The sequence below is a fragment of the Plasmodium relictum genome (assembly GCF_900005765.1).
Source record: "Plasmodium relictum strain SGS1 genome assembly, chromosome: 14".
Classification (NCBI taxonomy): domain Eukaryota; phylum Apicomplexa; class Aconoidasida; order Haemosporida; family Plasmodiidae; genus Plasmodium; species Plasmodium relictum.
The window spans coordinates 890,115-906,185 of record NC_041692.1 but is presented as its reverse complement, the minus strand read 5'-3'; the positions used below and the strand labels follow the sequence as shown (position 1 = coordinate 906,185).

The 16,071-nt window shown below is 17.6% G+C and overlaps 5 protein-coding genes across 5 annotated transcripts; 1 reads left to right on the top strand and 4 right to left on the bottom strand.

Moving 5' to 3' along the window:
- Positions 1-1,714: 1,714 nt before the first annotated feature.
- On the bottom strand, positions 1,715-2,396 carry PRELSG_1424900 (ubiquitin-conjugating enzyme, putative; the record flags this gene model as incomplete). Its single annotated transcript, XM_028679312.1, has 2 exons — positions 1,715-2,049; positions 2,246-2,396. 2 exons carry the CDS (start codon positions 2,394-2,396, stop codon positions 1,715-1,717), a joined length of 486 nt encoding a protein of 161 aa, XP_028535038.1.
- Positions 2,397-3,779: 1,383 nt separating this feature from the next.
- Positions 3,780-4,742, top strand: PRELSG_1424800 (RNA-binding protein (U1 snRNP-like), putative; the record flags this gene model as incomplete). Its single annotated transcript, XM_028679310.1, has 1 exon — positions 3,780-4,742. One exon carries the CDS (start codon positions 3,780-3,782, stop codon positions 4,740-4,742), a length of 963 nt encoding a protein of 320 aa, XP_028535037.1.
- Positions 4,743-5,485: 743 nt separating this feature from the next.
- On the bottom strand, positions 5,486-5,701 carry PRELSG_1424700 (conserved Plasmodium protein, unknown function; the record flags this gene model as incomplete). Its single annotated transcript, XM_028679309.1, has 1 exon — positions 5,486-5,701. The coding sequence occupies one exon, from the start codon at positions 5,699-5,701 to the stop codon at positions 5,486-5,488; it is 216 nt and encodes a 71-aa protein (XP_028535036.1).
- Positions 5,702-6,731: 1,030 nt separating this feature from the next.
- Positions 6,732-11,290, bottom strand: PRELSG_1424600 (hypothetical protein; the record flags this gene model as incomplete). The annotated part of the gene is made up of 2 exons (XM_028679308.1): positions 6,732-7,912; positions 8,017-11,290. The coding sequence occupies 2 exons, from the start codon at positions 11,288-11,290 to the stop codon at positions 6,732-6,734; spliced, it is 4,455 nt and encodes a 1,484-aa protein (XP_028535035.1).
- Positions 11,291-13,215: 1,925 nt separating this feature from the next.
- On the bottom strand, positions 13,216-14,736 carry PRELSG_1424500 (conserved Plasmodium protein, unknown function; the record flags this gene model as incomplete). Its single annotated transcript, XM_028679307.1, has 1 exon — positions 13,216-14,736. One exon carries the CDS (start codon positions 14,734-14,736, stop codon positions 13,216-13,218), a length of 1,521 nt encoding a protein of 506 aa, XP_028535034.1.
- Between the last annotated feature and the right edge of the window lie 1,335 nt (positions 14,737-16,071).

Here is a 16,071-nt window from a genome sequence, read left to right as displayed (position 1 = left end):
ACTATATAATATATCTGATAAAAGTAGTCTTAAATATTTTTTAAAATTACGTAAATATAGAATCTTAAGAGGATCTAGCAATGTAGTTAATTTTTTTTTCTTTTTTTCTTTTTTTTTTTTCAATGTTAAAGCACTTTCTATATAAATTTATGATTATTTTTTATAATGAATATTTTACAAATAATTTTATAATTACATTCTCTGCATTAAAAAAAAATATATATTTCTACTACTATTACTATTTTGCTAGCTTTATTTTTTATTTTTCATTTCTTTCTATAATTGTAAAAAACATATTGAAGTTTTTTCTTTTTATATATTTACTAAAAGTATAATTATTTTTTTTTTTTTTATAAAAAATAGGCAAATAGCATATTTATTTTATAATTATTGATATTATTTTATTCTTATTATTGTTGCTGTTAATTTTTACTCTAAAACTATATATATTACGACTAAATTCTCTTTATATTCATATTACAATAATTATTTTTTTTTTTTTTTTTGTATTTAACAAATAAAAGTTTTTATATCTTTATTTTCATGTATATTTGAATAAACGATATTACATATAAAGTTAGCTTTTTAGTTAATTCAAAAAAAAAAATTACTTTTAAAAAGTTAAATTTTATTTGCTTAATTTTTTATATATTTTTTTTAAAATAAGTGCATAAATGTATTTATATATATATGTACTTTTTCAATGAATTCTTTTTTTTTTGATAATTAGAATATAACCTTTCATTTCCTTTAAAAATTATATTTTTTTAATTATTTTACACTTATGTGTATTTTATATTTAAGACTTTCTTTTTTATAATATAATTTAAAATTTATTTTTGAAATTGTAAAATTTTAACAAAAAAAGAAATATTCTATAATAGACAATTTGATAAATTTAAATTTTTCTTAATGTAATAATACTATATAAAATTAAAAAAAAAAAAAAAAATTATGAAAACAAATGAATAAAGTTTTTGAATATGTAAATGTATACATTTAAAACTATTTTTAATTTTTAAGATATTTTTTTTTTTCCCCCTTTATAAATAATAATGTATACTAACAAAAAAATAAAATAAAATAAAAATAGATATATATTTATGACTTAAATATATCATATATATATATTCAGAAATATTAAAAAAAAATGTGAACAAAAAAGTTTTATTAAATAGGAATTTAGAGCATATTATATATATAATTTTATTTTAAGAAAAAATGACAAAATGTAGTTCACGAATACTTCTGTAAATTTTCATAAAAAAATTAATTTTTTACAAAATAAAATAATTATGAAAGGTATAGTATTTAATTATAAAAAAAAAAATTAAATTAATATTAAATAATTTTTATATTATTTATTTAATATTTTTCCTTTTTTCTATTAATGACTGTATTTGTTATTTTACTTGTTTTCCTTTTTTTGTTAAATATTTCCATTAACTATTAAATTTGAGATTGTATTATAAAAAAAAAAATAATAAATAAAATAAGGAACTAATTTTATTCTTTATATATCTTTATTTCAATGTGATATAAATCTGACATTATCAAAAGATATATTATGCAAGTGATATAATATATTTAAATTCTCTATTTATAAAAAATATATTCATATTGTTCAAAGTTTTCATTTATTTATTTTAATAGTAAAATAATCTATATTCTTATTATATCTTTTATTAATAATAATTTTTTTTTTTATAAAGTTTTATGCATTTTCTTCTTCTACTTTATGTTCAATAAAATTAAAAGATTCTTTTACACAATTTTTTATTCTTCTATTATATTCAATTCTGTTTTCAACAAATAAAAGAGCAGCTTCTTGATTAGCTGGGCTATTGGGATTGGGATCGCTTAATAATGATTGAATTGAAGTTAAAATTGCTGATATATCATAAATAGGACTCCAATGTTTTTGAAGTATATCAATGCAGATGTTTCCATCCATATATATATTGGGATGGAACATTTTTGTTAAGAATTTTACTTTAGGCGGTTTGTTTGGGTATTCATTTCCAAATAAAAGTTCTAATTGAAATGTACCTATATTGAAAGAAAAATGGAAAAAAAATAAGACATTAAAAAAAATAATATAATAAAAGTTTTTTTATTAATGTTTAAAAAATATTAATTTAAAAATCTATAAAAATTTTTTTTACATCAAATGCATCTTAAAATATTTTAATACATTTATAATGATTAATTTAAATATTATCTAAAATCTTTTTTTTTTTTCTACCTCCTTCCCAAGGAGTATCAGCTGGACCAAATATAACTGCTCTCCATTTCATGATATCATTTCCGATTGGTGATCCACTAATTCCATATGGTGAATCCAATTGCAATTTTCTAAAATCACGTATTAATCTTTTTTTTGCTAAATTTGACATTATTTTAAAATATATGTGAAATGAAAATTCCTTAAATTGTTCTAAAAATATTTACATAAAAACGCACATATATATATAAATCGTTTAAAAAGAAATTCCCTATTTTTACTAATTTTTTTTTAAATTATAATATAAAAAAGTATTAAACACATAAATGATTTTGAAAAAAAAAAGTATATGCTAAAACTGCAAATTATGAAAAATTTTTTTAAAATGTACATAAAAACTAATGTAAATATAAAATACAAACGCAATTAAAAAAAAAAATAAACAAATAAAATGAAATAAAATAAAATAAATAAATATTATACAGGAAATTTATATATTATAAATATAAAAATATTTATATGGAAAATATAAATACATTATCTACTTTTTTATAATCAAAATTTGAACAAAATAGAAAAATATATAAAAAAAACTTATATCAAAAAACTTCAAAAAAAAAGTGAAAATATACAAAATACATATCTTATATATATAAAAATTCAATAAAAAAAGTATGTTATTTTTGAGATTTCATATAACTTTTAAAAAAATTATAATATTGTAAATTATTATAGATAAATGCATATTTTTTACAGTTATTTTTTACATTCATAAAAAATTATTTGAAAGAAATTTTTTATATGACAATTTTTTTTTGTTTTTTTTTTTTTTTTTTAAATATTTTTATTTCATCTTTATATATTTCTTAACATTTAATTTTCTTTTAAATTTTGCATTTTTATATTTTAAGTTCCTGGTCATTTTTCATTTATTTATTTATTCTTCTATTTTATTTTTTCTTCTTTTCGAGGTATTTTGTTGAGAATGATTAAAATTTTTATTTTTTGATAATTTTAAATAAAATATGTTATTATAAAATTGGCAAAATAATTATAATAAAAATATTAACAATTCTTATATATATATACATATTTTAATTTATAAATTAAAAATGTTTATGTTCATAGTTTTTTTTTAATATTTTTCATTTATTCAACTATCTATAAATATAAGAATAGAATAAATTCATATAATATATGCGTTGACATTTATGGTTAATGTTGTTAATGAGAATTTGTTATAATTATTTCATTATAAAATAATTTCCTTATGTTTTATTTAATTTTTATCCATAAAAAACTTTAAGTAATATAAAACAGTTGAGAAAACAAAGAAAAAAATACATATGTATATGCACACATAAATGTAAATACCCAAATAAGCGTATATTAAGTGTTATAGATACAATAATTCATATATAGAAATTTTAAATGCATATATGCAGATAAATTTTTTATAAAAACGTCTGCTTCTATTTTAAATTTCAAAATTAAGTTAAAACACACATATATATATACATGTATTTTTTATTATTTTTTTAAATAAAAGAACAAAATGCCTAAATATTATTGTGAATATTGTGATATATATTTAACACATAGTTCTCCAGTTGGTAGAAGACAACATATTCATGGAAGAAAACATATAAGTGCAAAAATAGAATATTTTCAAAATTTGTTAAGAGAAGAAGGTATTACACCTCAGAACTTTTTAGGTTTTTTGAATAATAGAAATTATAACAATTCTATAGTAAATCCAATGATGAATTATATGCCTACTAATTTAAATATGTATATGAAGTATAATCAAATGAAAAATTACCAGCATCCTATAAGGAATGTTAATACATTTCGTTTAAATATGCCAAATAATAAATATTCAAGAGTTGGTTACTTTCCATCCAATGTGCCTAAGTATCCAGCTAGTCAAACGCAAAATATGATTTATCCTAATAGTAATAAATATCCTAATAATTCTTATATGAATCCAAATATGATTAACATAAATAATAAAAATAATAATTATATAAATAATAATCAACTAAATAATATTACTAATTTAAATAATGAAAATAAAAATGTTATCAGTAATACAACAGAAAATGAAACTCCTTTTAATGATAATAATAATTGCCAAAGTAATAATGAGAATAATTTAAATAATGCAAATAATAACTTAAGTAATGGCAATAGCAATATAAATAGCACAAATAATACTTTAGACAATTCAAATAATAATTTATACAATGAAATTAATAATTTAAGCAATGCAAGTAACAGTAACTTAAATAACACATACAGTAATTTAAACGATACAAATTATAGTGTAAAGATTGATAATAATCATGACATTCTAAATCAAAATGATTTAAAAAATAATTATAATCAAAAAGAAGTAAATTATGATATAAACCCTGATAATAATTACCCATATGAAAAAAATTCAAGTATTGATAATCAAATTAATAATCAAAATAGCAACGATAATGTAATAAACGGAAAAAACACAAGTGAATAAATTTTTGTAAAATCAGTGAATTATAATTTTTTAAATTGTAAATAAAGTACGTATCCTTTTTTTTTTTTTTTTAAATTATAAAAATTTTTTTGTTTTTTTAGTAAAATTATTTTATTTTATTTTATTTTTTTTCATTTATTGTTTTAAACAGAGAAAAGACTTGCATAAAAATATAAATATATAATAAATAAAAATATTAATTCATGTCTAGTATATCTTCTCATGCATATATTATTTTATTCATTTTTTCTTTTATTAATCCAATTTCATTATTTTTTTTTTTCTTTGGTAAAATTATGCTTTGTTCTTTCTAGCATTATATATTTTCTCATATCTTTTAATATATATATTAAAATATACATAGTTAATATGAAGAATATTTTTAAGTACTATTATATTTACATATTATTTTTTATTGACTATTCATTAAATGAAAAGTTTCCAAGATTATTTTTTATTATATTTTATTAACACAATTATATTTAATTTTATATGTTTTAAATGGAGAAAAAAAAAATAGAAGTTGAAATAATATGTTTACACTTAATCTTTGAAAATAAATATATATATTTATAAAATATAAATAATATTACTTGAAATTAAAAATGGAAATAACATATAAATAAAAATGTAATTTTATATTTATAAAAAATATATAAGTGTTTATATAATTATTTTAATTAAAAAAAAAGAGCTAATATAAATGAGACATAAAATAACAAAAAAAAAAGGAAAATTATTTATTAAAAGCAATCCTCATACGCATTTTTTGAATGTCTCTTTTCATGATGTTCTTTCAATATAGACTGATTAACAGTGCACATAAAAGTATGTTTACATAATTTACAAATAACATTCAAATTTTTCGAAGCATCTTTAACGGTACTATTTGGTTTTACTTTATCATTTCTTTTTGATGACCTAATTCTATCTACTTCTCTTTGATTTCCTCTAGTCATTTTTTTTTTTTTTACTTTTAAAATTTTTTCTTTTTAATTATATCAGAAAAAAAAAAAAGTGATGAATATATATGGTTATAATATATTTACAAAAAAAAAAAAAAAGAAAAAAAATTTAATTTATACATGTAAAAGATTTAAAAATTTTATATATATTTTAAAAATAATATATATTGAGAATTTCATATGAAATAAAGCAAAAATTACATAACATCAATATATATATATACAAGTTAATATTATATATAACAGACGCTTCTTTTTTTTTTCATGTTAAAAGATAAAAGTATAGGATGAAAAAAAAGATAAATAATGTAATATCATTTAATCGAATGCATAAAAACGTTGAATATATAATTGTGCAATTCTAAGAGAACAAATCAAGCGTATAAATAAAAAACAAAAAAATAATGCTTATAAAAATATGAATTTATACTTAACATACTTATTAATAAAAGAACCACTAATACATCAAAAAGAAACATTCAAGAATATTCATTTTTATAATATATTCCATTTCATCAAATTCTCTTTTATTGTTTCTAAATTTTATTTAAAATTTCATCAATTTTTTAAAAACAAAATATTTTTTTATTATTCAAAATTTTCTTCTAATATTATTAAAAAAAGAAAAATCAATAAGACTAAAGAAAAAATTTTGAAATAAAAACATATATTAAAAAGATAGAAATAACCTCAAAACAAAGTAACAAAAAATAAATATAAAATAAAAAATAAAAATTGATATATTGAATAATATAACTAATGCATATTGTTCTTTAAAATACTAAAAAAAAAAAAATTTTTAAATATATGAACCGAAGAAAGTCGAAAAAACAAAATTCAAAAATTAAGAATAATAATTTTCGAATATTATAAAAAAATAAAATAAAATATATTGCACATTTTGAAAAGAAAAAAAAAAAAAAAAGAAAAAATTATAAACAAAATGAACATGTGAAAAAAAAGAAATATAGTTAAGGACACAATATAAATGATATAATTTTAGTCCTTATATATTAAAGGATATTCATTTTTTTTTTTTCAAGTTACGAAATATTTTAATTTTATGAGCATTTGAAGATAAAGAATCATAAATTCTGTAAAGAAATTCATATAATTCATTATAATCATTCGTATAATGGCAAAACTGGGCGCCTTGTAAATATTCTTTTCCAGTCTCATAATAAATTAAATCTTCATCTCTTTTTTTAATATTTGACGAAACTTCTTGATCTCTTATATTTTTATTATGCTTTCTTTGTTCTGTTTTTGATGTTCTGAAATTGTGTTCCAGTTTTTTTTTTTTTTTCCTTGAAGTTATTGGTACTGTGTGTATTTTATGAGACAATTTTTTTATATCTTTTAATGGTGAAAAACCTGAATTTAAAGTATTTTTATTTTTTTTTGGTATTTCTAAGTTAAAATCATATAATACATATTCTTTCTTTTTTCTATTATTTTCTTTTTGATAATTATTATAAATACGTTTTTTATATTCATCTACTTCTTCATCATCTTTATCTTCATATTCATCAGTTTCTTCATTATTTACAGTATATTCATTATTTTCAAGAACATTTTCATAATAATAGCAATAACACTTTCTCATATTATCTTCCTGCTCTGAGTTTTTAATATAGTTATTATTAGTATCATTACTATTTCTAATTATATTACTCTTTTCAAAAATATATTTTATTGTCCTATGGTTTTTTTCATTTTTTATAAGATTTTTATCTAATATTTTATTTTTTATATCAATGTTTTCTTTTTTATAAGTATTAACTTGTTCAGAATGATTTTGTATGTTTTCATTAAAAAAAATGCTTTTAAATGAATCTAGAAAAAAATATTTTTTCTTTTTTGGTTTTTCTTTATGTTTGTCTTTAAATATACTACTTTCTAATTTAATCTTCATCAATTTTTTTTCTTTTGTATCATCTTGATCAAAGTATTTTTCATTTTTTTTTTTGGCATATTGTTTAAGAACATAAACAGGATTTGTATTAAACCAATTATAAGCTTTAATTTCTGCTAGATTCTTGTAAGTTATATTATTTTCCCTTTTCTTTTTATTTAAAGTAATATTTATAACATGATAAAATAAAAAATATATTAAAATATGAAAAAAAAATATCAAGGGAATAATTAAAATATTTATATTATACGACCTCCATATCCAATAAAATGGTAATATTGCTAATATTCCTGTAAAGAAAAATTTTCAGTGTAATAAACAAACAATTAATTAATTATATGAATATCAAATGCGTATATAATTAATTCAAAAATAAAAAAGTGAATATAAATACCAGTAGGGATAGACCAAAACGTCATAACTGTATCAAATAAAAAAGTGCTATAATAATAGGTTACTTTTGTTTCTCGAAGAAATAAATAAGTATCTCTATATTTGATAAATACATAAGATAAGAAAAGAAGTAGAAACGTAAAAGAAGTACTATACTTATTATGTGTGAAAAAAAATAATAATAAAGTAGTAGTAAAACTAATAACTATTTCACTATATCTATAATGCAAATTACATTCAGGACATTGAATTAATTGCTCGGCCTTTTTAATTGTTGTCTTGGAATAAAATAATATTCTTAATGATTTATAAATAAATGGAAAAATATACACACCAAATATAGAAAAAAAAGTAGGAAAAAAGGAAATAAATGGAAGAATATTATAATTTAAAGATTGGCAAAAAGAATATTCTTCTCCTAAAATAATATTTTTTAATTTAAAATGATTAAAAAATTGACTCGAATAAAAGGATCTTATTTTGTTATCTCCTCCTGCGTTCGTTAGATGAGTAATGAGAACATTAAGTAAAAAATTAAATTGTTGAAAAATACTGTTAATACAAAATACGAATGCTTCAGTTGAATGTTTTTTTTGAAATTTCATAAATTCACCAATTAATGTAGTTAAAAAAGTAACTAACAAATTACCAAACCCAATAAATATACCTAAAACAACTGAAATCATTACATTAAATAAAACTTCATGTTTTTTAGGCTTTTCTATAATACTTGCTTGGTGCAAGGCAAATATAGCATAGGGTCCGTAAAATATAACACTCCACATTATAATTATAAAAAAAAGAAATATTATTAAAATAATTATTTTTATTAATATTATTATAGATTTATAATTACCAATATTTTGCCATTTTATATCTACTGGTTCTACATCACATTTTCTAACTTGAAAATTTGTTACTTTTATATTGAATTTTTTAAAAAACTCAGATAACACATTTTGAACTTTTTTATCTTTATTTTCTTCTTCTTTTTCTATTTTACTTTTTTTATTTTTTTCATTATTTATAGAACAAATACTGTTAAGTTCTTTTTTACTACTATAAAAATATGGTAACAACTCATAAGAAAATGTTTCTCTTATCTTTTCTTTTTTTTTTGAAAATATTTTTTTGAAGAAGGAAAATAAGAATAAATCTTTCCATATATATTTTTTATGCATCTTTTTGATTTTATATCTATTTATTAAGTCATATGCTAGATTTAAATCTTTAATATTATTAAATACAACAAAAGCTTTTCCACAACTTTTTAAGTTGCAAACAATTTTCATATCTTTTGATAAATCCTTTTTAAAAAAAAGGCTTTCCACATTAGGCATGTAAAATGGCTCATATTTCTTCTTTAAATTTGTCTTTTCTATTTTTTTATTTTTTAATAAACTCTTTTCTTCATTATTTTTCTTTAAATAACAAAATATTGATGTTTTTTTATTTTCTTTTAATTTTTTTGTTAGCATATGATCAAAAAATGGGGTAGTTTCCTTCTTCTGATTATTATCATTATTATTAATATATGCTGATTTGTTCTCTGTTGGATAAGAATCAACTATTTTACTAGATATCATTTTAAAGAAATCATCTTCAATACTTACATTACTATATTTATGTGAAAATTTATCCAAATTCGAAATATTTTTTTTTGTTATTATAAATGGGGGAATTTCTATTGTAAAAAAATTCTTTTTATTTTTATTCACTATATTATTTATAATATTATTATTATTTTTTTTATTTTTATTATTAAGGTATATGTCACTTTTAGTAATATTTAAATTATTATCTTTACCATTAGAATTTTTTCTGTTGCCTTTGTTATTTCCTTCAATATATTTTTTATAACTCTTTTTTTTATTATTATTTTCATATATATCTACTCTATTTGAATAAGGCAGTTGATTATTTTCAATACTTACTTCTTTATTATTTTCTTTATGATTAAAATTCTTCAATTCCCTTATTGGGCAATTACTATAAGCTTGTTTATCATAAGACTTTCGTCTATTAGAATTTTTTTTTTTGTTATTATTTCTCAGAAAATAATTATTAACTTGATTACGAATATTATCATCATAAGAATATTCTTTTTCATTTTCTTCTATCCATTCTTCATAATTTTTATCTAATTTGACTTTAATATCTGCCCATTCTATTTGTTCTTCTATTAATTTAAAAATAATTCCTTTTTGTTTATAAAAATCATAACATAATGATACTCCTATTATTTTTTTTTTTAACAATTTTTCAAAGAAACTTTTAATATCTTCTTCTGAAATATGACTCGGAAAATTAGATATAAAAAGTGCAAAATTCATCATTTGTTGGGAAATGTTTAATTTATAGTTGCTGAATTTTTTTTGATTATACAAGAATGCAAATGTAGCAATCATGCATATCATATATCTTATAAAAGAAATGATAATGGTATTTTCTTTAAAACGGGTAATAATATTAAATATATCTAAAGTCATCCAATCTAAACCTTTGATATCAATTAAGCGAGATATTTTAAGAGAAATATATTTTTTTAAGTAAGAACAATTTTCAAATGAAGTAGTAGATTCAATGTTCCTATAAGTTTGTATAAGTTTATTAAATGGTAAATGCACTTCAAATAAGCATACTATAATAAACATAACAGACAAAAAACTTAAAAATGTTATAAATCGAAAATACAACATTAATCCAACACCAGCAATATCTATTTTCGATAATTTTAAATTTAATGGATATAAAGGGTTACCATATTTTTTGTTGTTTCTAAATTTTGATAAGGTTCTATGCTGAAATGCCAATTTAAATAAAAAGAAGTTTATTTTATGAGGATTTTTATAGAAATATATAATAAAAAATAAAACTAATAACATAAAAAAAAGAAGGAAAAAGCTACAACATTTTGTAATTATTTCTTCATAAACTAAATTACATTTAGTTTTATCATTTGATAGTTTATACCCACTCATACATTCTAGGCATATATTTGGTAAATTATTTGTTATATTCAATAGAAATTTAGAATTTTCTTTAATATTACTTCTAATACATCGAATACAACCGGATACTAAGCAAGGCAAGCATTTATTTGATTCTTCATCAGCAAAATTTAATAAGGGATTATATAATGAGCATTTTTCTCTTACTGTACAAATACCAATACATTTCCATACATCATTAAAACTAATGAATGGACATTTCTCTGGGCAAAAAAATTCTTTGCTATTATCAATAAAATAAGGCTCATCGCAAAATATATTCATATTATATTCATATATATAATCACAAAAAAAAAAAAAAAACAATAAAAAATGATAAAATAAAATAATAAAATAAAATATATATTAAATATCAAATACCAAAAAATATATATATTATTACAACTGAAACATTAAAAAAAAAAAAATGGTATACATGACATAATAAAATCATTATAGGAATATTGATAAATGAAAATATAAGGTAAAAAAATAATAATAATGAAAATTAGAAAAAATAATAATTAATTATAGGCGTTAAACAATATTATAAATGAAATATTATATATAATAAAAGTGTTAATTATATTTATGAATATAAGACACATATAAAATGAAATATTAAATAAACACTTGTATTTTAGACTAAACATATAAAAATTGTTATATATGCACATAAAAAAAAAAAAGTCTAATAAACAAAAAATATATAATATATATAGAATATAATAGTTTTTTTTTTTTTTTTCTTTAATAAAATACAAGTAAAAATATATATATATGTATTACTTTATTGATGTAGCTTATGCTTACACACATATAAAATAAAAGTGTGTACATGTATCTGAAGTTCTTTTAAAAAATTATAGTGTTCAAAAAATTAAAAATTTAGGTAGATTAATATTTTTTTCATAATATTATGTGTAACCCTTTTACAATATAGTAATAAAAAAAAAAAATTATGAAATAATTTATAGTTTAATATTTAATTTTTTTTTTATATTTTTAATCTATTAAATAGGTATGCTTAAATAAAAGAAAAAGTTGCTGCCTAAATGAATAAATATATATGAATTTATGACATATAAATAAAATATACTTTATTAGAAAAAACCTAATTTATTATAACTTTTAGTTACCTTAATTAAACTAAATAAAAATACAAAAACAAAAATAAAAAAAATTAAATTAAAAAGAAACATATTAAGATATATAAAGTTATAAAATTTCTTATTTTGAAAGTCTAATTTATCATTTAATAGTATATAAACAGATTTCATAGGAAGTAAAAAAAAAAAATATTTTTAGGAATTCTAAGATAAAAATACTTTTTTATTTAATTCTCATGAAAAACTATATACTTTTTTTAGATTAATTCTAAAACTTTTTTTTTTGCATTGTAATTTTTTTAGGCAAATATATTTAAAAAAATAAAAAACAAATACCAAAAATTATTAATTCAAATTGTTCATTAAGATATTAAATAAAAATTAGTTTTTTTCAAAATTTTTTAAAATCCATATTTCTTAATTTTTTTTCAAAAGATATATATTTTACATAAATCTGTTCAATATTTTTTTTCTCATTTTTTTTTTTTAGTTTGTGAATGTATTAAAAATAAAAAAGAATATTCATTATATACCATGCTATATATAATTAATATAATGAAATTATAAAATAAATGTGTAAAATATGAACATAAGAAGTTTACAAATTATAATGTTATTATAATGGAAGTTAATTTTCATGAAAAAAAAGAAAATTAAAAAATTATTGTTTTTAAAATTATAAAAAAAAAAAAAACATACATAAAGTTCAAAATTTTACTTCAAGGCATTATTATAAATATTAAATATAACACAAAAAAAAAACCGAAAAAATTACGCGAATTATAAAAACTTTAAAAACAACTATAAAACAAAATTAAAAAAGCCAAATGTATATAAATAGTCAATATTTTCATTTTACAATATTAGGTGAAAAAAAAAAAAAAAATAGTAACATTAATAAATAAAAAATAATGTACAGAAAAAAAAAAAAAAAAAATAATAAAGGATATATGATAAAAGAAAATAAAGATAATAAAGAAAAGTGAAAAATGAAAAATAGGAGATGATATCAATTTATAAATGCATAAAATTTAAAGAATAATTGTATTAAATTAAATAAATACATATCAATAAAAAAAAAAAAAGTGAAATATGAAATTTTTAAAATCTCCTATCAGACTCAAATACAGGATAACTCATTGGCTTATATAAATTTCTATTTATGTTTAAGTTGTTATTAAAATTATTTGGTATAGAATTAAATGCATTATATGAATTTTTAATATTTCCATTATAAATTAAATTTTGCAGAGAAAAAGGATTTTTATCAGATACAATAACTGGAGAAAAATCGGAATTATAAATATCATGAATTTTTTTTAATTCATTGGTATTATTTTGCTTACAATAACTTAAAAAGTTCATATTATTAGAAGCGAGCGTGCTATTATTTGCTTTGTTCAAATTGCTGTTTAATAAAAATGGACATTTTTTTGAATTAGGAAAAATTAAGTTTTTATTACCCATGTTATTATCAAAATTATTTATTGAATTCATTTTGTTCTGATTGTTAAATGCATATGGATTTTTTAATAAATATTGATTATATAAAGAATTAGAATTACTTGCAGCATACTGATTATTTAATAAATTTCTTTTATTTAATAAATATAAATTATTCATAGTATTGTAATCATTAGGAAAATTAGAATTATTAAAACAATTTATATTATCCATTGTGTTCTGTCTATTAATATTATTATCAAACGGACCATATGATTGCATATTTATCTTATTGTATTTCATTTTATTTAATTCATTTTCTTCGTTTAATTTCATGCTAAAATGATTGGGAAAATTCAATTTGTTAAAATGAATAGCGTTAAAGTCATCCACACATAACGGATTGCTATTTATTTGGTGACTATTCTGTGTACTAATAAACTTTGTATTCAAATTATTTTTTGGAAAATTATCAAACTGTATTTGATTCATGTTATTCCCTTTATTAAAATCATTGAAACTTGCTTGATTCATTTTTTTATTATTTGAATGAATGGTATCGAAATCATTAAAATTATCTATATTTTTTTTATAGTCAGAATTATTAATATTATTTGAATTCATAATTCCTATCATACCCGGTGTTGAATTATCATAATCATTAAAACTAAAATCATCAAAATCATCATCTGTCTCCTCATTTTTTTTTTTTTTTTTAGATTTTTCTTTATGTTTTTCTTTTTCTTTTTCTTTTTTTTTTTTTTTTTTCTTTTCCTTCTTCATTTTTTCATATTCTGAAACTGAACTATCAGATGTTACATCAGCATGTTTCTTACTTGAACGTCTACTTTTTGATTTTGATCTTGATCTTTTTTCATGATTATATGAAGACTTTCGGTGATGTTTGTTATGATGTTTATTTCCCGAAATTCCGAATTTTTTTTCTAATTTCTGAACATCATAATAACTTATTGAATCCTCTCCTATCTTTTTTTTGTGTTTACTTCTATAAGAACATTTATCACATAAAAATTCATAATTGTATGTATCAACAAAAGTGGGCTTTCCATTATTACAATAATGGCATCTTTCTCTAGATGATAAAAAAAATAATTTTTCCACAGCTAATGCTTCTTCATACTCTCTTTCTGAAATTCCTAATTGTGTAGCCGATGACATTTTTTTTTTTAGATACTACTATTATATATTAAAAAAAAAAAAGTTTTAAATTAAGAAATAAAAATCCATATAGTTAATTATATTGTCACTTTAAGAATTCCGATGAGAAAGGTAAAAAAATCATTTTTTCCTATTTTTATTTTTTTTTAAGCATTATAAATGTGAACTAAAATAAAAAAGAATATATACGTTGTAAATAAAAAATAAATAAAATAAAAAAAAAAATATTTTTAATAAAATTCTTTACAATAACTATTGCTAATTTTTGTTAATATTTTAGTAAAAATTAAAATATAGTGACGTTTTTCTGGCATAATAAAAAAAACCCTTTAACTTGTGTGTAACTGCTCTATTTTATTATTATATTCTAAAAAAAAACTTAATTTTTAAATGATTGATATTCTTAAAAATATAAAAAAAATAATTCTTTTTTCTTTAATATATTAAAAATAATATTAATATTACATTATAATATAAAATTATAACGAAAAGGCTTCTCTGGTATATACATAAACAATTACGATAACATAATTTCTATATAATGGATTATTTACATAATAAATAGAATCCAACTGAAAATTAAAGGAAATATAAAAAAAAACTTTAATTTATATATAAAAGGAATAAGAAAAATACAAAAAACCTTTAAGAAAAAAAAAAAAATTTAAATAAAATATGCAAATAAAATAAAACTTAAAAAGAAAAAAAAAATTTGTTAAATATATTTTCAAAAAAAAAAAAAAAAAAAATAATTATTTTGTATATTCGCTTATTGCATGTACTAATTAAAAATCTAAAGATTATTTCATTTTAAATATATTAAAAGTTTTTTATATAATATATATTTTAAGTATTTATTATACATAAATAAAAGCTTATATATATTAAGCATGGCCATATAAAAAAAAAAGCTTGAGTTATTTTAAACTAAAATTCTTATTAAATTAAAGAAAAAATAATTTAAATTATTTTGCACTTCTATTTTTCTTTTTTTTTTTTTCTTACTCTATGATTTAATCGAAAATAACTAATCAAAAACTAGTGTACAAGCATAAAAAGATTTTAAGTGAAAATGAAATTTAGAATTATTAATATAGGAGAATTTTTCTCATAATTTAGATTATGGTATTCAGTTTAATATTAAAAAAAAATAAAAATAAAAATAAAATTTTAACGGCATTTTATTTTTTTTCTATCAAAGTGTGTGAACATAAATCATATATATATAATTTATTTTATTTTTTATTAGTTTATAATTAAGAATAAATATATAAATATTTAAATTTACTAAAATATTTTATGAAACAGAACATACCAATAATTGTTTCATTAAAT